The sequence below is a fragment of the Typopeltis vanoorti genome, chromosome 22 (genome assembly GCF_054136105.1).
Source record: "Typopeltis vanoorti isolate ZY-2024b chromosome 22, IOZ_Tvanoo_1.0, whole genome shotgun sequence".
In the NCBI taxonomy this organism is placed as follows: domain Eukaryota; kingdom Metazoa; phylum Arthropoda; class Arachnida; order Uropygi; family Thelyphonidae; genus Typopeltis; species Typopeltis vanoorti.
This window is the reverse complement of record NC_143570.1, coordinates 72415221-72442569: the sequence shown is the minus strand read 5'-3', so window position 1 is coordinate 72442569 and position 27349 is coordinate 72415221. Positions and strand designations below refer to the sequence as shown.

The following is a 27349-nucleotide window of genomic DNA, read 5'->3' as shown; positions in this document are numbered from 1 at the left end:
ACATAACCAACTCACCCTAACTAAAGCAAAGGAAAAGCTGTAGTAATCATGGACACTACTGAGTACAACAGAAAATTTCTCTTCTAACAAGATCAAACCACTTATAAGTAGATTACTCAGAACTTTACTCAACAAAGTGATCAGCTGGGATGAAGATCCATTTTGGAAGAACTCCATTTTTCTATGGCATACTCCAAATTCAGAAAGAAGGAGTCCTACTCAGACCAGCAGTTGACTGCATGGATGCCTCCGCCTACTGCCTGGTCAAATTCCTAGTACAGGCCACACACAAACCTCTGGGAAAAATTCATCAGAATTTCTTACAATAAAAAAACCTTCAGCCAACAAACATTATGGTCAGTTTTGACATCTAGTTCTTATTTACCAGAGTATCTCTAGCTGACATTCTCCAACTTATCACAGATCCCTACAGACACAGTCAAGTGGTTTGACTTTGCCATGCACTCAGGCTACTTGATTTCAGAAACCACTTTATAAACAAATCGAAGGAACCATAATATGAAGCCCTTTATCACTGCATTGGCTAATTTCTATGTAGAACACCTTGAAGACTCCTTATTTTACTCAATTCAACCTCAAACTTCCTTCCTTCTGAGTATGCTACATGTATTATGTGTTTGCCATCTGGCCAGAATGTGAAGTATCTCTAATAATTGTCTTAAAAAAAATCAACAGCCTATATCCATACGTTAAAGATACCAAGAAATTTTATACTTGGTTTTAATCCTTTTCCCAAGTAAGCAAAACAAAGTTATGCATGTGAAATATGTTCACGCCTGAGCTACTTGTATATAGAGACTAATGACTTCATATCACTTGCCTTAATATGAATCCCATTCGGGCATGTATAATGCAATGCATAATGGGAAGGTTCACTACCCAGACTGGTTTCGACTTTTATTGAGGTCTCATTAGTGGGAGCCAGACCCAGGGGAGATACCATGCATATGAGATATATATGACTTCTGCCTTACTTCAACCTTGGTATCTCTGGCAGGTCTGGCTCCCACTGATGAGACCTCAATAAAGGTCGAAACCGGTCTGGGTAGTGACCCTTCCCATTATGCATTGCATTATACATGCCCAAAAAGGGGTGTGCTTTGTATTATGGGATATATGCTAAAGCAAGTGATATGAAGTCATTAGCCTCCATATACAAGTAGCTCAGACATGAATATATTTCATGCATAAAACTTTGTTTTGCTTACTTGGGAAAAGGATTAAAACCAACTATAAAATTTCTTGGTATCTTTAACATATAATAATACCAAGGTAAAAAACTTTCTACAGGCTATATCCATGCATCCACCATTTCCCAATATTTCCAACAAGAACTGAAACACTATCCAGTGCATCATACTACAGAATAGCTTCACCTCAAGGTACTCTCCTACGATGAGTCTTTGGACTCCTTGGAGGTGTCAGATAATAATAATAATACATGTATAACTCTCAAGTACCCTGAAACTGTGTGGGGAGTCCCTATCCTATACATCACAAGAATCTCGGAGGTGAATGCAAAGGTCCTGAAAAAGATGCAGTTTAGTCATTACATTCTTCCATATCAACAAATCTTCTCCTAGTTATCACCACGAAAGATAAACAGCACCCCCCTCCGCCCATATCCTCCTCCCTGATGTTTATCAGGTTCAGAGTGAGTGCCTCTGATCATACTTTGGACAAACAGGATGTTCAATCCAAATATGAGTATAAGAACAGCTATATTATATCAACAACAATTAACCTGAAAAATCTGGCCCTTGTCAGCATGGAGCAGACAGTGATCACAGTATCCCCTGGTCCAATACTTATTTTTTACATCTGCACAATTTTAGGTTTGAGCAGTTATTATTTAAAGAGAAGGATGAAGCACCACCCAAAGTTAAAACAGGAATGACCGACTATCCAGTGCCAAAATTTGGGCATCTCATTCTCATAAATGCTTCATTCCTCCTATGGGTTTAAATTTGGAAGAAGGCTAGTTCAGAAGCCTTAAGGTAGCAGTCCTACCACTGGACTATCCATTGCCAGGCTAGTCACCTGACATGGAGAACATTAATCTACTTTTAAGCCAACAGAGAAAGGTAATAGAATTGAATGAATCTATGGAAAACAACCCTGGAATGAAAAATGTAAAAAGAAAATGGAAACAACAAAATATAATACATATAGCAAACTGGAACATAAGATGAATAGTGTAAAAAGAAATAGAATTAAATCAAATATTAAATGAAAGAAATTTTCAAATAGTAGTAATCACTGAAACAAAAAAGAAATTAAAAGGATCCATGAGAACAGAAAATTTTAATGTAATATATGGTGCAGCTAACAGAGACCAAAGAGCACAAGCAGGTGTTATGATTTGGATTAATAATTCCCTTTCAAAACAGTTAAAATATTATAAATTATGAAATGAACAAATGATAGAAGCTGCAATAAAAATAGATAGTGGTTATTTAACAATAATTGGTTTACATGGCCCAAGAAGAAGGAAGAGAAGAGACAAAGATAATATTGAATTATATAATCAATTACAAAATATATATAATGAAATAAATAAAAAGGACTATGTAATATTAGCAGAAGACTTAAATGCAAGAATAGGAAACATGAAAATTAATAGTATAAGAATATATACTCTAAACAGGAATGGTAAAAAATTGATAGATTTTGTAATTTATAAAAATCTTAAAATAATGAATTCTTTCTATAAACAATAAAGACATACATAAATATATTTGGGCAGCAAGAGAATGGAAATCAATATTAGATTATTTTATCTTAAATGAAAAGACATTAAGTTCTCTTTAGATGCTAGAGTTCCCAGAAGATATGAAATAAGTATGACCACTTTCTCATTAAAAATAAAATTAAGATTACCACCTAAATGGCTACAAATAACAAGAACAAAAAGAAATTTAAAATTTCTCTTTGTTCTTGTTTTATAAACTAATTATAAAATTAGTTTTATAAACATTTGTTTATAAAACTAATTATTAAATGACACAAATATACAATTGGCTATTATGAACAAAGAATTACCCAATATTTGGATAAAATAAAACGAAATGAAGAAATAGAATGGCTTAATATAAAAATGATACTAAATACAGCAGCAAATGAAAGCTTAGGAAAGACCAAAAAATTCAATAGGGACAACACAATCGAAGAAATAATCAAAATGAAAAAAGAAGTACGTCATAAATAGTTAAGCAGTAAACGATTAGAAGATGAAATAGAATATAAAAGAATAAGAGCCATAGCTAAAAGAGAAGTCAGAGAAAAAGACAGAGAATAATGGAACAAATTTGTTTCTAATTTAGAACATGATTTATATAAAATAAGACTCAATATATATAAAATTTTGAAACATTTAAGTACAGATACTAAAGAAAGTGTAAAATTAAACACTGAATTGAATTAGAAGAATTTCTAAATTTTTAGAAAGAATTGTGGACAGCAAATATTTTAAGAAAGATAACTGGCAAACATTTAATGAAAATGAAAAGGAAATAATGAAAGAAGAATTAGAAATCAGCCTGAAAGAAACAAGAAATGGAAAATTGTCTGGATAAGATAATTCAGGTTCAAATAAAGACTCTTATTATTCTTAAATAAAATCTATTGAACAAGTAGTTTCCTGATCAGCTAATGCATAATCCAATCTGGGTAAAAGATCATACTTTGCCAGACCATGGGTACTATCCATATGTTCAACATGCCCAAGAGGCTTCTTCTCAATGCATGTCTCTCCTCTATATTCACTAAAATGAACAATAGTAATAAAAATAATCAGAGAATGATGGAGTTAAAAACTCTCCCTCAAAAAAAAATTAATTAATTAAATATGAAATTAAAAAAAAATAATTAACATAATCCACTCACTTCACCAACATTTGCCACAAATATATATGTGCATTATCACTTGCAATATCCAAACTCAAATTTTTGATTAAACCTCAAATATCAACTTCAGTAACCACTATTCATGCTGATTGGTCTAAATTTTGCATGCGTGTGTCACTCATACTACTATAAGAGTAATCTGGGTGATGTTCCATGCCAGAGAAAGTTAGAATTAGAAATCCTCTATTCTTGATCTTTTCTAGCTAAGGTTTCCATTCCATATTCAGTTACGTTCATTTGCTGTCTTTATCATTTTAGGGATTCTGAAAATCATTCCAACCCATATGAATTCACATCTCTGATACTCAGTTATCTACAGTGTGACTTTCCAAACAGTAATGTTGATTTCCTTAGTGATATTAATATCTGTACTACACTAGTGTCTATGCACTACATTGGTGTCCATTTTCCAATTCCACTGACCAAGCTATAAGAGATATAAAAATATCTGCCATAAGCAAGCTAACCATTTATAATTCAGAATACTTACCAAACACCATTCAGCATTTAACCAGTTCTTTATTCCGGAAATATTATTGCTTGCATAAATCTTACCTGGAAAAGTTGGTAGGAAAATTCCAATATAATTCTTAAATTTTTTTTATTTCCTTTTTTAGAGATGGGTACTCCAATCTCTACTCCAATCATCTGAAATCTGACATTCTGTTCAGACCATCTGAATTTTGCAGTGTAATCACTGTAAAACTTTTAAACCTCCAATTTGAGCATTTCTTGTTGAATATCATTTACTCCAGCTACCTTTTTATATTTCAGGTTTGACATCTAACTGAATTTCCTCATTAATATTTTCTACTGCTGTCCTTTCAATGCTTCTTTCACTCTTTCCCCATTTCAGGTATTTGTTGCCCTTTTTATACCTCAAGTATTCATGTATATTCTTGACTGCATTTCCTATTTAATATCTTTCATTTAGCAATCTTTCCAAGTAATGACTTCAGATGTTCAGAATATTTTTTCATCAGTTTTCATGTCACCTTTATGATCTTTGATTATTCGAGTACTCTTTCTTGCATTTCTAAATTCTTTCCATTCCTTCCAGAACATTCTGCCACCTTTCTGATGTTATATATCTTCTATGTTCTTACCAAAATCCCACCATAACTTGTTTAGCCGCTTTTAAACATAGCCTTGAATTCCTTACCCCCCCCCCCTCCAGGACACATGCTGATTTTCTTGCTAGGAACTTTTAATATGGAATTTTCTATCCTTGTAAATAACCCATGCCTTCTTGGCTGAATCAATCAGTGTTTTCTTCAGAAACCACCAGCGAGTTTTAAAGTTCAATTCTTCCTTTCCATTTTATTTGACTTAATATTTGCATATTTTAATCTAATGCTGTGACAGCTGCCGACTGATTCTTTTTCAAACTTTTTGTATTTAGTTTTGTTTTCAACATAACATTCGTTTTTTATCCTGCTCAAAATTAATTGTGATCACTTTCTATTATAAATCCCTTGTATACTCTTGAGTCCTGAACCAGCATGAAGATCAGTGATACTTCAGTCCTTAGCACTATTAACAATAACATAGTTGGTAAGCTTATATTTGTCTTCTCTCCATGTTAATGAATGTACATTTGTCTTGAATAGAAATACAGCTGGCAATTGTTATTATTATTGTTATGAGTAGTAACAGCAGCATTAGATTTGGACTTTTCACCCAAATTTCCCCAAATTTCTACATCTTCAATTCATTTCTTAATCTTCTATTTAGATTGTCAAGAACTAAGTGTTCCTTTTTCATTATGTCAGCTACCTTCTCTAATGACTCAAAAAATCCCTCTGATTCTTCCTTTGTAGAAAACCTTTGGTGTTCTGAATACAAATAAGTCATGAATACAAATAAGTTCCATTGTTCAGTTTCTGAAATAGGCTCACATCACTATGTGAAACTGATTGTCACTGAAGAAATTTAGCACTGAATGCTATAACTTCTCACTCCTTTCCCTGTTCACCACTAATTGAATATAACATCTCACATTCATTATTTAAAAGAATCTCAACTATTTTAGTTTTGTGTCAGCAACACCAATTATGTTGACATGGTAATTGTTGTTGTTATTATAATTGTCATTAAAACTTCTCTAATGTTTTTCAAGTTCCACTTATTTATCATTGATATTTCTCATGCTGATGGTGCTCTCTTCTTCTTATGTACGCTAAAATACTTTGTAATGATTTTATTTTATTAAAAGGGATGCCAGTAATTATAACATCCTGAGTCAGGACAGTTTTTTCCAAACTGGGTGTAATGGTACCTGAAAATACTGAGTATCATTTCCAAGGGTATCCTCAGCTTGACGTTTGAGAGTAACTGCTACAGAGTGAGAAAATTTACAGCATATAATTCTGTTATTGTTGATAGCAATATCTGCATGCTGATTCAGCAAATGTTTTACACTTTCATACACTACAAATGAAAGCAGAGAGCAACCTAACAAAATATCATTAGTATACCTGAAATTGCTGTCAAACTGAAAACCTATGTCAAGATATACAGGCAGCCCTCGGTTTACGCCTCACTTCCATTCCTGAAAAATCGGGCATAAACCAAATCGGCGTAAAACAAACCCAGTTTTAATGGGAGATACAAAGTTATGTTCTGCGCAGTCAAAAAACATGCACATGAAGTATGTGTAACATTATTATATTTAAAGCTTCGATAATATATGCATATATATTTGTTAAAATAAACTTATTAATAACAAAAACAAAACAAAATTACATACAAAAATATGAAACTTCGAAAAGATATTACATATTTCTATGTTGTAGTTCCTGGTTCGAATCACCTGCATTTTTTTTTTTTTTTTGGGGGGGGAAAAAGTATCCAGTATTAACTGCCTAGATTTTCTTTTTTTTTCTTTAAGGAGTTCAGTGTAAGGTCGAATAGATGCGATTACACTCCTTTCTACGTTTGCACTCCGTTCCCAATCGTGGTCCATTTCGCAGAGTTCATCAATCAATGTCTCTATGCATGCAAGGATACACTGTAAATTGGCCATTTTTATATTTCTCAGAGTACCTTCTTCGTTTTCTTCCTCCTTTGGATGTTGACTTAATTGTTCAGCTAATTCTTTTAAGTCTTCATTGGAAAGTGGTTTATCATGGCTCTCTAAGACTTCTGTCACATTTTCAGGTGTAATATCGTCCAATCCCACCTCTCGCACAAGCTTGGTGACGTCTTCAATAACATTCTCCTCTTGCTCTAATTCCTCGAAGTCGTGCATAAATGCTTGAAGAAGTTTTCACCATGCTCCTTTTAAACACTTTGCTGACACTTTGTTCCAAGCTGCCCTGATGCTGTTAATGCCCTTCAAAATATCGAATAACTGCAAATAGTCTTTAATAGTTTTTCCTGAAGTGTCCAAGACTCTTAACATTTCCATAAATGTTATAAGGTGATAATAGGCTTTGAATATTGATATAATCCCCTGATCAATCGGTTGCAAAAGCGATGTTGGGTTTGGGGACATGTAAACAACCTCCTTGACATCCAATGGTGTTCTTACTTCAGCAAGGCTTTGAGGATGTCCAGAAGCATTATCCAAGAGAAGCAATGCCTTGGCTGACAAATCATTTTCTTTACAGAAGCGAAGCGTGTGTAGGGCAAAAATAATTTGTGTAACAATCTATAAAAACGTCTTTTGTAACCCAAGCTTTCTTGTCCATTTCCAAGAGACTGGCAGCATGGCTTTTAGACCCTTGAAGGCACGTGGTGTCTGTGAATGGTACACCAACATTGGTTTAAGCTTCAAAGTTCCAGACATTTGAGACATTTGCACCCAACTAAAGCAAAAGTCTATTTTTTGCAGCTTTAAAACCTGGGGTGTAACGTTCTTCACAGGAAATGAAGGTGCATGATGGAAATTTTTTCCAGTAGAGCCCAGTCTCATCAACATTAAAAGTGAGATCAGGAGGATAACTTCCTTGTTCTACACAGTCTTGAAATTCTTTAGTTAAAGCAACCGCTGCCGCAACATCTGCACTTGCCGCCTGACCACATAATTTGACACTATGGCACTTACTTTAAGACTGAAATCTCATGAACCAACCTTTGCTTCCTAAAAATGTTTCTTTGCCTCCATCTGTCTTTTTAAGATCTTCAAAAATTTTTGTTTTCTCACTCATAACAGCCTGCATCAGAGGAATGTTTTATTGATTCAAGTCATCCACCCATAATGATAATAATTTTTCCAATTTTTCATGAAGTTTACCCCTGCTATAACTTACGTGTTTTGCATTTAGTACTACCGTAGATTGTTGCGCAGACTGTTTTATTCTATCTGCATTTTTCATAATTGTAGTAACAGATGATGGAGGTAAGTTCATACTTCTACAGACATTAGCACGTGTCTGCCCATCTTCAATTCTTTGAATCACCTCCATCTTCTTTTCAAGTGTGATTGAATTCCGCACCTTTTTAACACCAAGTTCTGCTAACTTTTCTGCACTTCTTTTATCAGACATGGTATGTAATTACGTACTTCATCAATTTAAATATGTATATATGTAAAAAAAATAAATAAGTAAATGGAACAATTAGGTGGATTCAACAGTAAAACTAGGTTTGATACATATACACCGTAGTAGCTCGGTAAGCACTCAAACACTAAAGTGCCTGCTAGCGTGGTTTCTCAGCCGAGAGCTGCCTGTACTTTGGGACCCAAATTTTTATGCCAGATGTCTTTCAGTGCTTGCCAAACACCAACACAGAAAGAGCTTATAGTGACTGTTGCCATTTTCAGTGCCCACAGATGGAATTCCCATTTATGTTCCTTCCTCCTCCTTATATGCAGTGCAAGTGCAATCCTTCAAGACTATGACAAACACACTAAAGAGACAAAAAAAGCCTTTGCATTTGAGGATGCAGCAGCAAAGCTGTTCTGCAGGCCAGCTGCTTTTACACATAGATTACACATGACCAAAACCCAATGGTAACACATCAAGAAGCTTCCTGACAAGATTGTGAATAATTCTGCTATCACTTATTAAAATCTTGCCAGGAAGGAGTCCAACCATGAAAAGAATCATAAATTAATACAATAACACTGTTGATTAAAAAATAAAATAAATATATAAAAAAACATATTCAACAATCAAAACAACAAGAACTCTTCCAGTTCCACTTCACTAACATTCACAGCTCAAACAAACAATGTCCACTGACAACTGGTGTGGTTGCAACTGGTGACCATAAACTATGCTCTGGAGTTGGATATTGGATTTATTAATGAAAATAATAATAACAGCATATATATCAAAATTCTGTTCTGATATCAGATTTAATGCTAACTTCTTGAAACCTTTTTTCCCTCACCAACTCCTGCAATACATGATAGGATGAATATTCACAGTTTGCATAACCATAGACCCTGCTACTTCCATATGAGAACAGGTAAGTTACCTTCAACCACTAAATATTTATACACTAACAAGCAGCATTAGTTGAAAATAAATATATTTATAATTAATGCTTTGTTAAAATAAAGCTTTGGTTAAAGTAAAAGTTGAAATCAAACTATCCTATCACTGTCCTTGCCTCAGTTCTACTGATGGAATCAGCAGAACCGAGGCAAGGACATCAACAGCCAGCTCTTTTACTAATATAGATTCTAGAATGTTTGATGCAGGTCTAGCCAACATTACCCATAGAAACATTTCCAAAGAATGTGAATGAAGATGGCATAGAAGCCTACTTAAAAAATATCATGTGGTTGGTAGATCTTAAGTCTTTATAACTAGGTCACCAATTTCCTGCTGTTCACAAGATTTGTCACACTCTTCTTCCAGCTATACGTAACTGTTCCATTCTCATTAATCTAAAATCTTACCCATAGTTTTTCTGATGAGTGTGGATATTTCTCTTCTTCACTACCTTGTAGTGCTCAAACATTCCAAGCCACATCCTTCATAACCAATTCCTTCAACATGGATTTCTTTGCCATTCTTCAGTATATTCGGGACAATCCTCATCAATTTCAATATTACCAAAACAGACTCTTATGTTATTTCTCACAAGAAATATATCACATCACCCTTCCTTACCCTTTGATAACATCTAGATTTCTCTTCTTGAGCTGACTTGCAACTCTAGCCTTTCCTGGTAACAAACATATCACATTCAAAGCATCCTCAGCTACTCAAAATAAACTTTGTCTTAACACTGAAAGCACTACTTATCAATGCTACAACTGCTGACATCATATAAATCCCAAATCTACTCAACCTTTGAATACAATTCTTACATCTGAAATGACAAAAAATCTCTGTAAAAATCTTTGATACTATCCAGAAGAGAGCAATCCAGATAACAAATGATCCCCTTCCTCAAACTCACATTCATTCTAACCATTTTTCATTATTGATGTTCTATTTCTGCCTTATTTTCATGGATGCTATTATAGTGAACTATTGTAATTTTTCCACATTCTTTTTTAGCCTGCAAAAATGCATAGCTGCTGGTTAGCATACATTCATTGTTGAGCTTCAAAACTTCTGAACTAACTTCTTGTCCTCCTTTTTTCATTTAAAAGGTTCTCAGAAACAGCAGGTTCCTTGTTTCTTCTTAACACTTATCAGTGTGCAAGGCAATTATGCACTATAAGTTTTGCAATCTCATCAGGGATTTAAAAAAAAAAAAAAAAACAGAAGTAAATTAACATGCTTGTAGCAAAAACTGAACTAGTAACATATGGCAGAAACGTAGTATCACAACATAAAAATATATTAAAAATACCTTTCATTTCTGTTTTCAGCTAACACCAAAGTGGACTGCATCTGGGTTACTGAATTTGAACCAGTTCCCAAAGCAGCTGCTGTTGTTATTGACATCTGTGGCTGAGTAACATAAATACTAGCCCTAGTACTATCTGATGATGATGATGAAGATGATGATGATACAGATGATGCTTCAAGAACGGAATGAGATGTAGTAGTAAGAGGCTGTGGATATACCTTAGCTTTAAAGAAAAATATGAATGTTAAGTTTAAAGTACAAACTGTTTTTGAAAAAGAAATGTAAGAAATGGAAAATTCATACAGTGATCTCTCAGTTACATGATCTTCAAATAACCAAACCCCAAGCTGAAAATCCCATGGTGAACAGTTTAGCATTCAACATGGATTTGGAATGAGGTGCATGGAACAGCATGATGCAACCATACAACAGCTTGCCAATCCTCAGTTAACTAACAAGCAAATTGATTTCTGAGCATGACTGGATTACTGAGATATCACTGTAAGTTTTACTAATGAACTCAATTATATTAATATTTTACTCATATTTTTAAGATTTATTCTTTCAAGTATAATAAAAAATCATTTATATTCAATTACAGAAGAAAGGAGAATCAAGGATCCTTTCTTTTGGTGTTATACAGTGATCAGCATTCATTTTATGCAAATTACGGACTCTAAAACTGTGTTATAAATGATTATTTCAATTTCCTGATGTTTCGACCTTACCTTCATATTAAGGTCATCACCTGAAGTACACACACACACACACACACACACACACACACACACACACACACACACACACACACACACACACACACACACACACAGAGACAAGCTAAATGAAGAGACAATGATCCTGACCTCTAGTGAAAATAAAATAAAAAATAAAAAAAATAAAACAAAAAGACACAGCCATGGGCTCACCATTATCCCCCCATTGCTAACTTTTACATGGAACATTTTGAGCAATGTGCTCTAGATTCCTCTCCTTTAAAACCCAAAGTCTGGCTTAGATATGTTGACAATGTTTGCACTATCTGGCTCCATGCACGCCAGACATTAGACACTTTCCTCAGCCACCTAAACAAACAACACAAATGCATACAATTCACAATTGAGATTGAAAAGTAGACATACTTCCGTTTCTAGATACACTTGTCACACGTCTTTCCTTCACTGTTTACCGGAAACTGATACATTCTGGTCAATATATACACAAACTCCTACCACCACCCAACAAAAAAAACTAGGGATCATTAATACACTAAAAAACAGGGATTTGAAGATTTGCTCTAATGAACAAACACTTCCCAAACCTTCCCAAAAATGGTTACAACCAAAATACTATCAATTCTGTAAAAGACTTCACTTAAAAACAAAAATAAGCTAGACTACAATAAAACTGTAACCATTCTATATATTAAAGAGATATCAGACAAAATAAAGAGAATACTACAAAAATACAATCTTAAAACCACCTTTAAATCTCCTGCAAAATTAAAGAACTTACTCAACTCATCCAAGGATCCACTCCCTCCATTGGCCCACCCTGGAGTATACCGTATTCATTGCACCTGTAATTTGCCCTATATAGAGAAAACAGGATGCACAATTCCTATCAGAAAAAAGGAACATAAACGACACATTAAATATAATAACTATGGTGTAGCTGGTCTTTCTGATCATGCCCGTTACACAGAATTGATTGGAAAACCACCTGTTGTTTACATCACACCAAAACATGGCATGCAAATTTAAGAAGGCCTGTGAGATTCTTATCAATCATCCTAATCTTAAGAATAATGATGGTCTAAAAATCCCAAGAATATGAAAGGCACATATTCTACCCACTTAACCTTTCTCCCTAAGAGTTAATTATAAATAGGATCATAGGTAATCCAGGATACTAAATCTAATATAACAATTATCACATTAAATTAGGACAACATTTTTACTGTAACAAAACTATCTATATGAAAGAATGTTTCTCTGAATTTGTCTTAAATAGAATATAGCTTCAATGTAGTTAATTTATTTCATTTATTTATTGTAATTTTACTTTATTTTCACTAGAGGTCAGGCCAGTAGAATAACAATTGATCAAATCATTGTCTCTTCAGCATACTGTGTGGAATGTAATTTAGCTTGTCTCTGTGTGTGTGTGTGTGTGTGTGTATGTATATATATATATATATATATATATATACTGTATATATATATGCATATACTCCAGATGATGACCTTAATATGAAGGGCGAAACGTTGGGAAAAATAATTATTTATAACATGATTGTAGAGTCCATAATTTGTGTAAAATGAGAGAATCAAGGATCCTAAATACATCAAAGGAAAGAGTTGGAAAACACTTAATCTAGGCAACCATAACAAAGTTCAGCAAAGGAAGATAAAAATTCATACTACCCAGCCAAGAAATATGACAACTAAAATGACTTCTAATAACAGATATATGGTGTGAAATATAACAAAAGCATGCATACACACACACAATGGCGCTTAGAAAATGATCCTGGGGGGGAATCATAATGTAGTCATGTTTTAAAGATTTTCACTAACCTGACAGCCACTTTTTCAAACCTCTGGATTCTCAGAGGCCAGGTAATAGCACTCATAGCCATAATACTCTTTTAAGTCTCATCACATATATTCTTACCATAATACATGTGGTGAAGAATGAAATAGCATTCTGGTCTTGAGCTAAGAGTGTTCCATAAAAAATGTAATTATAAAAAAGTGAGGACTTAATTAATCCAAATTATGTTTTTATTAAAATGCTTAAGTAATAAAAAAAAAGAATTTTTATATGAAAAATTTAAACATCCTTCTGCTAACGTGTTTTAAATTTAAAAAAAATTCTCTTTCTAAATTAAATTCTTATACTAGTAAAAAGTCTATACCTTTGTATTAATTCTCTAAATGAAATTATTCAATTATTAGAAAGAGATCAATCAATCCATGAACTTTTAAAATCTTTTAGGATGAATAAAATTCCCCCCCCCTTTTTTTTTTTTTTTTTTTTTTGGTACTAAGCAATTAATTATTCAGCTGTTAAACTAATTTCATAGAATATGCCATGTCATGAAAATTTTTTAACATGTACCACATGAGAGGTTGCAAGGCATATAGCAAATAAATGTGTGCGTGTTGGGGATTAAGAGTCAAGTAATTGGTTGCTATTCTGCTTAAATAGTTGGAGGTTGTAATCTTGAAGAAAATACTTTGCAGAGAAAGTTTCTACAGAAATGAGGCAGACAGAATGAAAGTAGACTGGGGGTACCTGGTTCGGTGCGTCAGCAGTTCAATCGTAAATGAATGATGGGCAGTTGTTGCTTATATTGCTGAAGATTTAGGAAAAATAGATGCTAGCTCTACCAACACCTCAAGGGCTCACTTTAGTGAGTACGGGCATGGCAAACCCGAGGTACCAGATGTTGGACCATGCCTTACTTCATGTAATATACATCTGTTATATTATTCTGTAGACTGGTCCCTCCCCTTCTTTCTTTGCTTCTTTCTCCTCTCCCTGCTCCTTCCCCCTGATGCTATTAGAGTATTCGAGGGCAAGGAGTGAATCTTTACTATCTTGCTAAGTCATTTCGTCTTATGCAGCCACCGAAGGAGGCAAGCTAGCCTCAATAGGTGCCGGTTCCAAGCCCAGATAAATGGCAAGGGTTGATGTCAGGAAGGGCATCCAGTCGTAAAACTTCACTGCCAGCTCTAGCTATGATATGAGTCAAAGAGAAAATGATATAAGGGCTAGGGCGTACCCCTTAAGTGACGTGCAGCCACATCGCCCTACAGCTGCGAGAAGTGGATGAGGGCAACCACGTTAAGGGCGGGTGCAGTTAAAGAAGCGAGCCCAGCAGGTAGAGAGGATGTTGCGAGTGGGAACAATGAATGTTGGAAGCATGACTGGAAGGGGAAGAGAGGTGGCAGATATGATGAGGAAGAGGAAGTTGGACATTTTATGTGTGCAGGAGACAAGGTGGAAGGGGGAAAGGCAAAGGAACTGGGAGATGAATATAAATTGTTCCACTCTGGAGCGAATAACGAGGGAAGAAATGGTGTGGGAATTGTGGTGTGTGGCAGAATGAAGGGCGAAGTACTGGAAGTGGGTAGAAGGAACGACAGGATCGTGCGGGTGGTCGTATTATGTGTATATGCCCCGCAAGTTGGCTGTACAGCAGAGGAGAAAGATGAGTTCTGGAGCGTGTTAGATGAAGAAATGAGGGAACTGGAAGAAAACGAGATGGTGATTGTCAGAGGAGACTTGAATGGACACATAGGGAGACAGAATAGAGACTGTGAAAGGGTACATGGTGGCCATGGAGTGGGAATGATGAACCAGGAAGGAGAGAGAGGGTTGTGGACTTTGCAGTAGCGTTTGATCTGGCAATTGTGAACTCGTTTTTCTACAAGAGGGAAGAACATTTGATAACATTTAGGAGTGGTAACAACAGTTCACAAATTGACTAGAAGAAAACATCTTAAGGTTGTGACAAATTGTAAAGTAATTCCAACAGATCAAGTGGCAGCATAGCAACACCGACTGCTGTGTGCACACTTTAAAATAAGATCGAAGATAAGAACCTCTGGAAGCAATGGGATGAAGACAATTAAGTGGTTTCGCTTAAAAGAAGAGAGTGTGAGGAATCATTTTAGGGAGAGGGTGTTAGAGAGGATTTCGGATGGACTGGAAAGTGTACAAGATTGGTGGAAACATAATTCAAAAGAAATCCTGAGCTGTGCATTTGAGGTGCTTGGTGAGACATCTGGAAAGATTAGAGAGCAGAAGGGGGGGGGGGTGGAATAATAATGTACAAGTGGCAGTGACAGCTAAGTGGAAGGCAAAGCAGAAGTGGGATGAGTCAAGAGTGGAAGAGGACAGAGAGGTGTACAGAGAGAGAAAGCAAGAAGCCAAGAGAGTTGTGGCACAGGCGAAGGCCATGACATATCAAGATCTGTATGATCAATTAGAAACAAAGGGACAGAGAAAAATTTACCAACTAGCAAAATGTAGAAATAAAGCAGCAAAGGACAACTTACATGCGAGGCAGATCAAATATGCCGAAGGAAGAGTATTATGGAGGGATGTGGACATAAGAAACAGATGGAGAATATACTTTAAGGGACTTTTGAATGAGGAAAATGCAAGGACTCACAGAGAAGATGGGCGGCCTTCTGAGGGATGGTACAGAACATCAGTAGATGGGAAGTGAAGAAGGCCATGAAGAGGATGAGGAATGGAAAATCGGTGGGCCCCGACAGGATTCCAATGGAGGCATGGAAGGCACTGGGGGAAGAGGGAAATGACCTGCTGTGGAACCTGTTCATGAAAGTTTGTCAACAGGAAAATATACCCGAGGAATGGAGGGAGAGTACTCTTGTCCCCATCTACAAGGGTAAAGGGGACACACAAGACTGTAAAAATTACAGAGGAATAAAGTTGATGTCACACACAATGAAAATCCTAGAAAGGGTTCTTGATGGAAGATTGAAGAAGGAGGTGGAGATTGCAAAGGAACAATTTGGCTTCATGCCTGGTAGATCAATAACAGATGCTATCTTTGGGTTATGATGGAAAAGTTTTGAGAGAAACAACGTGCGCTACATCTGGCATTTATTCATCTGGAGAAAGCATACGATAGAGTGCCAAGACAAGATGCCTGGAGGTGTCTGAGGGAGAAGAAGGTTCTGGAGAAATATGTCAGGTTGGTGCGGGAGATGTACAGAAATGTGAAGACAAGTGTTCAGACCTGTCTGGGACAGACAGAAAGTTTTCAAGTAACAGTTGGCTTGCATCAAGGGTCAGCATTAAGTCTGTTTCTGTTTAACATTGTGATGGAGGAGGTGAGAGAAGATGTGCCTTGGACAATGTTGTATGCAGATGACATCTTGCTGTGTGCAGATTCAAGAGAAGAAGCGGGAACTAAACTGGAAAGATGGAGAAAAGTACTGGAAGAGAGAGGTATGAGACTGAGCAGAAGTAAGACAGAGTATATGTGTTGCGCAGTGGGCGGTGGCCAGGAGACAGATCTGGAGCTGGAAGGAAATGTCATCAGGAAGGTGAGAGACTTTAGATACTTAGGTTCAACAGTGGAAGAAGATGGAGGAGCTGAGAAGGAAGTGGGATGCAGGATACAAGCAGGTTGGAGGAACTGGAGGGGGATGGCTGGAGTGTTATGCATTAAGAGGGTGCCGATCAAGCTGAAAGGCAAAATCTATAGGACAGTAGTGAGGCCAGCTATGATGTATGCTATAGAAACTGTGGCCCTGAGGAAAAATAACATCAGCAGGATGGAAGTAGCAGAGATGAGAATGCTTAGGTGGATGTGCGGTGTGACCAGAGAGGATCGTCTGAGAAATGACTATGTAAGGGGAATGGTGAAAGTTACGAACTTAGGAGCGAAGATACAGGAGGCAAGATTGAGATGGTTTGGTCATGTGATGAGGAGGGAGGACGAATATGTGGGAAGAAGGGTCATTCAGATGGATTTGCAAGGAAGGAGGAAGCGTGGGCAGCCAAAGAAGAGATGGAGGGAGCTGGTAGAAGAGGACTTGAGGATGAAGAACTTGGAAGTGGTGACAGCCCAAGACAGGAGGATGTGGAGGAGACTCATCATCAACAGTGACCCCACTTAAGTGGGAGAAGCTGCAGAAGAAGAAGATGATGCTAGCTCTAACAAATAACGTGCCCATATCTGTAGAGGATATAAAATGCAGAAACTGATTGTGAGAAAGGAGTCAATCAGCTATGTTCTCTTCTAAATAGCTACAAGAATTTTTTGAAAGTTTTAGGTGTAGCAACCCAAATGTGAGAGCAGAATTCAGAGGTTGGCAGATTTGACATTTATACAACTTAAGTAACTGGGCAGTTTGCTGTATAAGTAGGTAGAGTTGAGATTGGCTGAAGTCAATCTTCAGCCAATCTGCGAACAGGGTTTGAGCTTAGTGAGAGCAGGTCATTTACATATATGAGGAAGAGAGTGAGTGAGAGAGTGAAATAAAGAACCCTGAGGAACATCTGCTTTAATAGGAAAATCTGAAAAAAGCACACCTTTCAAACAAACAAAGAAAACTGGCAATCTGATTGCAAAGGAAGGAAAACAATACATACAGTGGCAATTTGCTGAGAAGCACTCAGTGCCAAACCCTATCAAATATCTAGTAAATGTCAAATGCAAAAGCACCAGTTTCTCAAAACGTTTTCATGGCACAAGTACAGAGGCAGGTGATGTAGGTGAGAAGATCTGTTGTGGACCTTGACTGGCAAAATCCACATTGATGGTCAATGATTAGCTCATAGCTTTCCATGTGCCAAAAGTGACTACTGATGACCTTCTCCATTACTTTAGAAAATACTGAAGTGAGAGCAATGGGTTAATGTTTTGAAGGCAGATACGTACCACCTCATTTGGAATTGGTATTATGTGAGCTTGCTCTTCCATGCGATAGTGTGGATGCCAGCAGAGCATAACATAGTGTACGGACAATAAAGAACAGGCCAGTTCAGAAGCACATCTCGAGTACAGTTTATGGGATTTCATCAAGACAGGAGCCTTTTTGGAATCCAGGTTATTCAAGATTCTTTTAGTGTCTTTCTGGGTGGAGGGTCAGAGAAGCAAGTGATGCAATGATACAGGTAAAAACATAAAAAAAAATCAGGTGATTTGTCTTAGTCATATATTTTGGAAGTGGATGAGAAGAATGATGCAGGAGATCAAGGTCTTCAGGCGATGTTCCAATACTATCATATGAGCAATAATAAGGTGGATGCACAAAAGTTGTGCCCAAAAGTTGCAGTTTTTGTCTGAAGTTACTTAGGATAACTGAAATTTTCTTTTCTTGGCATGCCCAGGAATACTTTTTTGGTTTTTTATTTTTTTTTAACTGCAGTGCCTATTTAACGTGAATGAAACACAAATATAAACATGTCTGACATTCAGTAGAAATGTGTTTTCTAATAAGCAAGCTTCTAGAATGAATTATGTTAATGATTAAGCCATTAATGTGAAAGAAATATTGGAAGAAGTGAAAAAGAAGAGTGAGAAGTTTGTCTGCTGCCATGCTATGATAGAGGTGAACTGAGGAGAGTGATGATAGCTAATTAATCAATATGCAGGTTGTGCAGAAGGAATTATGTAGAATTTATGGACCTATGGACTGAGTTTGATGGTCTGCACTTCAATGGATTTGGAGATAGGTGTCTAGAGAGAGAGAGCTTTGTTCACTGAGAGTGTGGAAGTGCAAAGTCAGGAAAACTAAGAAATTAGAGTGGATGAAGTCAAGTGTTTGTGCGTTCACATGCCCATGAAGTGAACGAACAAAATATGCTGCAGAATTTAGTTTCTCAGACAACAATATCAAATGGAAGTCAATACAGGATGTAAAGTTGATTTGATGGGGGGGGGGGCCCTAAAGGGATGTTACAGTTTCTATATACTAATGCTAGAAGCATCAGGAATAAGGAGGATGAGTTTTTGGACTTGCTTAGTGCAACTGTCAAAAATTACAGGCATTAGTGAGACCTGGCTAACAGCAGATGGTGTAGTTACAGGGATAAAATGTGATGGATTTTGTATTTTCAGGGAGGATAGAGTACACAATATAGTCTTGAATAGAATCATTGGAGGAAGATGATTAAGAGGCAGACTAAAAAGAACTTGGATCCATCTTTGAAGGAAAAGTTGCAATTATCGAGCTTCAGAAAGATGACAGAAATAAAACTAGATGGCGCAAAGATTTGTTCATAAAGGACTCAACCTATCATCTGATGGATGAGAAAGAAGAAGGAGTAAACAGACTGGAGGTTGGGTACTGCTGATGGCCGATCTTTTGAGTTAATTTGGTGTGAGATCGAGGTCAACAAGACAAAATATAAAATTAATTGATGCTATAGGCCAGGGAGATGTCAAGGATGATGTGGAAGATATGATTCAGCAGATTAGTACAATGAACATGCAAGTCCAGTAATTATTACCAGGGACTACACCTTCAGAGACATAGAAGAAATGGAATTTATACACTTACTGAGAGATAACTACTTGAAGCAGAATGTAACGGAGGAAGACTCAGGGTTCAAGAGTGTTGGATCTTATTAAAGGATCAGATGACCTGTCCATAACTAAGGTAGCAACATGCCACCAACTGGAGAAAGTGATCACGTGGTCTTAATGTGGGAGGTAGCAAAACATGTTGAAATTCCAGTTAAGAAGGGGTATATATATAACTACAAGGCAAGTGATTATGATACACTTAGGAGGAAGCTTGAAACAGTACTATGACATAAATACTGCTAGGGAAGGATGTTCACAGTGCATGGGGGGATAATCAACGGGTTATCTGGAAGAAGCAATATCACACGGTATGCTCAAGGTCAGAACAGTAAATCAGATAGGAGTTAGATGGATGAGTAATATCAGGCATGAGCTGCAAACAAAGAAAATGCAGTGGAGGGTATGTAAAGAGAAAGGTTTTTATTTATTTATTCATATGAGGCCCCCCCCCCACGTTCCTCATCCATCCCTTAGGATTGGTTGAACCCTCCTAATGAGGGATTAAGTATGTATTTTATGACTGTCAATCCATGTGTGTTCACAGGCCTCTTTGCCTGTTTCAAGGGACAAAAACCCCCCGAGTTTCTGGGTGAAAAAATCCCTCTACCTCCATATGAGAGGCTAACTCACCTTTAGTCGAAAGAGATCAGATAAAGGTTCATCACATCATAGATGGGAATTAAACCCAGGTCTTTTCGACCAAAGGGCTTCATCTATACTGGCTGAGCTACGGAGGCTCTAAGAGAAAGGTGACCAGCTAACCCATGAACAACACAATAATCAGAAAAGAAAGGTGACCAGCTAACCCATGAACAACACAATAATCAGACAAGAAAGGTGACCAGCTAACCCATGAACAACACAATAATCAGACAAGAAAGGTGACCAGCATTGTAAAGAAGGCAAAATAAGATTATAAAATGAGATTAGCCAAGCAGGTGAAAGTAAATCCCAAACAGTTCTTTTTGTTATGTGGCAAGGAGGAGGAAGAATGACTATGGAAGGATAACTTTCATGTGTGCAAATGGCAGAGAGGTAACAGATTTGGATGAAATTGTTGAGTTACTGAGACCATTTTGCAAGGGTATAACATGCAAAGTGAAGATATTGTTATGCAGGGGTGACGACTGATGTGAGAACAAAGTTGATGAATTGGAGTTACTTAGGATATTGCAGAATCTGAATGCAGACAGAACTGTGGGATCAGATATTAGCATGCCTTTGAAGAGAATGTGCAGGGGAGCTGGTGATGCCTTTGACTAGGCTGTTTAATTCTCAGTTCTAGCAAAGTCCCAAGAGAATGGAAGAAAGGCAAAATAATTCCTTTGCATAAAGGAGGATCTAAGACAGTGGCAGCAAATTACAGACCAATCAGTATCTCAGGACTGGTGGTAAAAGTAGTTCAAAATGAGAATTCAGGAATGGATGGATAGATAAGAATATGATACTCTATGAGGGGCAGCATGGCTATGTGAAGGGTTGGTTATACTCAGTGGTGAGCTATAAGGGGCTCGCACGAGCCCTTTGTTAATTTTTTCTCATATTTTCGTGTCCCTTGTTCTCTTTTTTTTTTAAAAAAAAAAAAAAACTTTTTTTTTAAGTATATTAAGTGACAAACTCATACACTAACCTAACAAAATTTAGTCTATTCGGCAGTGTATAGATTATTTGGAATTATTGTTTCAACTCATCTATAAAAAATGTGCCCAAGTTTGAAAATAAAATAAGCACATGCGCTATCTTTACATTTCTCCCTTCTGGTAGGCAATCGTATGGTAAATGCAGTAACCAATCAAATGTTCGTAAAACTGTCATCAACGGGTTGTTCCACTGGACATTAGTTCTGTGTTCGTCAGTACACTAATGTATAACAATTGTTTGTGTTTAAAATTTAAAAATAATAATAAATTTAAAAACTGTATATTCAGAAAATTTTATTTTTATAATTGTAAAAGTATTTTTACCCGTGCAACATGAAAAGACAGTCAAATTTAGTAAATTTTTTGTGGAAAGAAAAAATAATGAAAAGTGATTCTGCTAATTCTACTGCAGTTGAAAATGAATGGAAGATTAAGTTGAAGCTAATACGCATATTGATTCAATAAATATGCAACAAGTTGGAGGAGAAAAAGTAAATTATTTACCTGATTGCTTGTACGAGAAGCAAGCAGAAGTTAAATATGGTAAATTAGGATGTCATGTTTGCTCAAAATATAAAAACTTAGGTGTTGAAGGAGAAAAAAGTTGTCACCTATCAAAGAAATGGGTAGAAATGAAAATAGAACCGAATGGAAACACTACAGACTCAAGAACCGCATCTTTGCATAATAAGTTATCCAAACATAACGAATCACCTTCTTCTTCCTTTCCAGGCTTATAGGCCAAGTGGCCTGTTCCGGACTCAATTCCATCTTTTTAAGGGTCTTCCTCTGCATAGAGTACCTTTTGGGTGTTAATTTAGAATTTGTTTAGGTATTCTGCTTCTATTCATTCTTAGTATGTGTTCTTTCCATTTTTCTCTATAGCAAATAACTGTTTCATTTAGGGAGGTTGTAATTCCAAGTTTTTTTCTGATTTCGCTGCTTTTCATTTTGTCCATTATTGTGACTCCTTCAGTTCTGCGCAGAAATTTCATTTCGGATGATTCAATTCTTCTTTCATCTGCTTTTTTTTTATTGTCCATATCTCACTGCCATAAAGTAAGGTTGGTTTAACTACTGAATTGTAGATTCTGATTTGTGTGTGTTTTTGTACACAATTGGGTTTAAAAATGTTATTTATAATGCCTGTTACTTTTAAAAAGTTTGATATCTTTGGTTCTATATCAGCTTCATTTTCATATGACATTGTGCAACCTAAATATTTGAATGTATTTACTTGCTCTATTATTTTGTTGTTTATATTTTGCTTCTTATTGGATTAGCACCTTTGAAGGCCATGACTTTTGTTTAATCTGTTGATATTTCCATATCATAAGTTTTTATCAGATTATTTAGACTCTCCATAATGATTTTTTTAGTTCATCTTCATTATTTCCAAGGATTATTTGGTCATCAGCAAAAAGAAGAGTTGCTAATCTGGTGTTACGGTTTATCTTGAATCCTCCTTCATTAATTATCTTCCATTCTTTTATGATTTTATCTATGTATATATTAAATAAAACTGGTGAGAGAGGGCAACCCTGACGTACTCCTCAATTTATTGGTTTCCAGACTGATGTTGAATGATTGTACTTCACAGATATTTTATTATCTTGATATATATTATATAAGGCTCTAAAGAGTTGGTTTGGTATTTCATATTCTTCTAGGATTTCCCATAGTTTTTCTCTGATAATTTTATCAAATGCTTTGGTGTAATCTATAAAAGCTATGTGTTTTTACGTTCATTTCTCTGTGTTTTTCAATTAATAATTTTAACGTAAATGCAAAGTCTATGCAAGACCTGCCTTTTCTGAATCCATTTTGTTTTTCAATTAATTTTGGGTCAACTATACGTTTAAGTTTATATGCTAAGATTTTTGCATATACTTTATAACAGGTACTAAGTAAGCTGATTCCATGATAATTGTTACAATCAGATTTGTGTCCTTTTTGGTAGATGGGAATAACTATTGCTTTGGTCCAATCTTATGGGCATTTTCCTTCTTTCCAGATCATATTATAAAAGTTAAGTAACCTGAGTGAGAATTCAAGTCCTGCATATTTGATAAGTTCCAAGTTTATATTGTCTTCTCCTGGAGCCTTTCCTGTTTTGCTTTGGGTTAATGCTTCTGTTAATTCTTCTAGAGTGATGTTTTCCAAGTTATCAGAGATGTTTACAAAGGGTAGTTTTCTGTTTTGAATGTTTTCATTATACCATAGATCTTGGTAGTAATTTTGCCATGTTTCTATTTTAATGGTATTAATATCTGCTTTTTCTCTAGTTTCATTGCTTAGATCTTTAAGGATTTTATATGCATTAGGTCTTTTGAGCGTACAGTCTCTCTCTAATTTTGTTACAAAATTGTTCCATCTGCTCATATACATCATTTGCTCATAATAAAATCATAAAAATAAATGAAGAATGTAGCAAATCGATATTACCAAATTTAATTGACAAACTAAATGAAAAAGAAATTTTGATAACAACAAAAATGTTTAATTCTGTTTATAGTTTGGTGAAGAGAAACTGACCAATGTCTGATTTACCAGATTTAATCAAGCTGCAAATTAAAAATGGTATTGATCTAGGATTATCACTGCATTCTAGATTCTCAGGAATTAGAATAGTTGAACATATTTCGAAACAAATAAAATTAGAAATATTCTCCAAAATAATAGGGGAAAAAAAGGGTGCCTGTATAGCTCAGTGGATGCGATGCTTGCATATCACGGTGCTTGACCGCATGAAGGAAGACTTCTTGGTTTCAAATCTAGTCAGCGACTAGAAGACAATTTTCTAAGCCTTTTTTCAACCGGTTCCCGAGTTAGTTGATCTCTGGCATGGGCAAGCAGGTTTTTTCGTCCTGTAACCTCAAGAAAATCGACAGTAGAACCCACATTATTTCAGACATTAAATAAGAGTGTGAGGGACCACGAGATGGCGGCACTTGTTGAGCCATCTCTCTTCACTGTATGCCATTTAATTAGTGATAGTTTTGTGCCAGCTATCTCTGATTGGCTGCGAGTAAAGAGTGAACTGCCCACTCAGTCTCCAAAAGTTAGATATGGCTAAACAGCCTCGCCTACTCCCTATAACGGAATAAAAAGGTGTTAGCTGATAATAGAAAAAAATTGCAAAATTTCTATAATAGCAGACGAATCAACAACATTATCGAAAATAAGTGTTTTAGTTATTCACATACAAGTTGAGCTCAATGAACCATGTATGATTTTTGTAGATCTTGTAGAACTAGAAAATACCACCGTGGAATGCATATATGCTACTTTAAATTCATATGGATTTTCTGATAACTATTTAAAAAAAATCATCTAATTGCATTTTAGGATGGAGCTAGTATAATGTTAGGAAACAAATCAGGTGTTGCAATCAAACTTCTACAAAAATTTCCCAACACTGTGATTTGGCATGGTGTAGCTCATCGTTTACGATTAGCATTAGATGATTCGATAAAAAGCATTAAAGAAATAAATCATTTTGAAATATTTATGGATAAATTATATGCTTTTTATCATCAATCACCAAAAAATCAATGAGAATTAAATACGATTACAAAAGACCTTGGTATCGAAATTTTGAAGATCGCTCATGTGTTTAGGACACGATAGGCAGCTTGCAGTTTACGAACGGCTCTTGCTGTGTGGAGAAATTACCCAGTTTTATGCAAGCATTTTGCATCAAACAATAAATATAAGTGCTTTTTAAATAGACTTCTCAATTTGGAATTTTTAAAAGATCTAGCATTAACAATTGATATCCTACAGGAATTATCATATTTGTCAGAAGCTCTACAAAATCACAATATAAGTATTATAAGGACTAATTCCTTAATCATGCAAACAATTAATGATCTTAAATATTATGTAGGTTCTTATGAATCTAAAATTGATACCATGTTAAAATCAAAAGAATTCGAAGGAACAGCAATTGAAAGCAAAATCAGAGATCTCTTATAAGGATAGATTAATGGCAAAGTCATTTTAAACTTAAAATTTCAGTTCTTCATCTTTGGAAGATGAAGAACTGAAAAACATTTTAAATGTATGTTATCCTGAAACATGGAATATAGAAGAAGTTACGTGTCTGCGGTTAGAAGGAGAAAAGAGAATAAGATCTTTAAATTTTATTTTGAAATATGAAATTAAAATTAATGATTTTAGAGATTTAATGGAAATGGCTTTGACTGGAAAGTTACAAAACGAAATTCTCAGCACGGTGAAAAAAGCCAAAGTGATTATGGCAACAATTGCAGTTTGCAGTGCTGAAGCCGAACGAGTGCTTTTAGTGTGATGAATAACATCGTAATGACGAAGAGATCTTCTCTCACTATAAAACATATTTGGGATTTAATGACAATGTGTATAAATGGGAAACCCTTGAATGAATTTAATCCGAATCCCCATGTCAAATCTTTTCTAGAAAATCATCGCTCGGCTATAAATCCTCCTAGAAGAACACAAGACATGAAGGAGGAAAGAAATAAGGTGTGGAAGCTGTTGTCATTTCCTTAAAGTAATTGTTTGTAAATGTTAATCTGTAAAGGAGTGAGTTTTTTCTAGGTAAATGTGCACCAGACAGCGAGTTGTTTTTTTTATTTTCATGTAAAATCGTCTCATCATCTCAAAAGTGATTTTATTAAATAAAATAGTAGTTACTGTTACTACCATTTTACAAATAAGAATTCACTTTTGGTAACCACATATAAATAAACAGGACTATAAAATAATACCCCTTGATTGGTACTGCTGATTATCACTTGAAGTATAAAAACAAAAGAAATATAATGTATTTCAATATTATTGTGTCTAGATAATATTTATTTATTATTTATAGATTGTTTGTCATAAAAACGTCTATCGCAAACAGAACAAATTTATTTTGTTCATAAAAAATGTGGACTATTGCATATATGTGATTATAAAAGATTTTATTCTTATATTTTGATAGTTAAAAAATGTTTTTCTTATGTAAGATAAATTAACACAGATGATTGTATGCAAATATTTCATGTTTAGATCATGAAATATTTGTTTAAAAATGATAGCCTTTACAGGTTGATTGTCTCCTCATACTTTTTGATTGCATTTGTACACAAGCTATATTAATAAAAGTTTTTGCTTGAAGTACGGCTTTTTATTGCTCGACGATGCGAGCCCTTTGTTAAAATTTCCATAGCTCATCACTGGTTATACCTTAGTAATCTACTAACTTTTTATAATAGAGTGACAGCTGAGTTGGATAAAGGGAATGACTACACAATGAAATTGCTGAATTTTCAAAGGTGTTTGACAGGATTCCAAATGGAACTCTGTTACACAAATTGCAACAAATGGTGATGGATATGAAACTGGCAATATGGATAAAAAGGCAGCTTGTGGGCGGATACCAAAAAGTAGTATATCGAGGAGCAGAATCCATAAGAAGGTAGATGATCACTGATGTGCCATAGGGCTCTGTGCTTAGACTCACTGCTGTTTAATTTGTACATAAATGACATAGGAAATAACTTGAAGGGAGATATAAAGTTGTTTGCTGATGTGATGCAAAGTTGATTAGTGTAAGAGTTAATCAAGGTGATGCAGAGAGCTTGCAGGATGATTTAAACAGGATGCCAGTATGGGCAAAACCTAATGGATGTTGTCAATTGAATGGAAAAGTGTAAAGAGATTACTCGGCACTGGAGAAGATCCAGAGGTAAATGACCAAGATAGTGATTGATCTATAGAATTCTTCCTATGAGGATAGACTGAGGGTTTGTGGATTGTAAAAGTTCATTGATAGGTAAAAAAGGGGATTAGTGGGCTATGATGGAAACATTTAAATTAGTTAATGGATTTTAAGGGGTCTGATGCAGGGGAAATGTTTCAGCACCTGGCAACAGGGGGTAGAACATGAGGTTCTCCTTGGAAGGTAGGTGAGAGT

General features: G+C 35.5%; 1 protein-coding gene across 4 annotated transcripts in view; it reads right to left on the bottom strand.

The window, feature by feature from the left end:
* Positions 1–27349, bottom strand: part of Sap130 (Sin3A-associated protein 130) — a 474798-nt gene that overhangs the window by 227013 nt on the left and 220436 nt on the right. For all 4 annotated transcript variants that reach the window (XM_090411834.1, XM_090411836.1, XM_090411835.1 and 1 more), the window contains one exon: positions 10687–10909. In XM_090411834.1, the coding sequence (XP_090267960.1) occupies positions 10687–10909 (223 nt within the window). The remainder of the gene's footprint in view (positions 1–10686; positions 10910–27349) is intronic.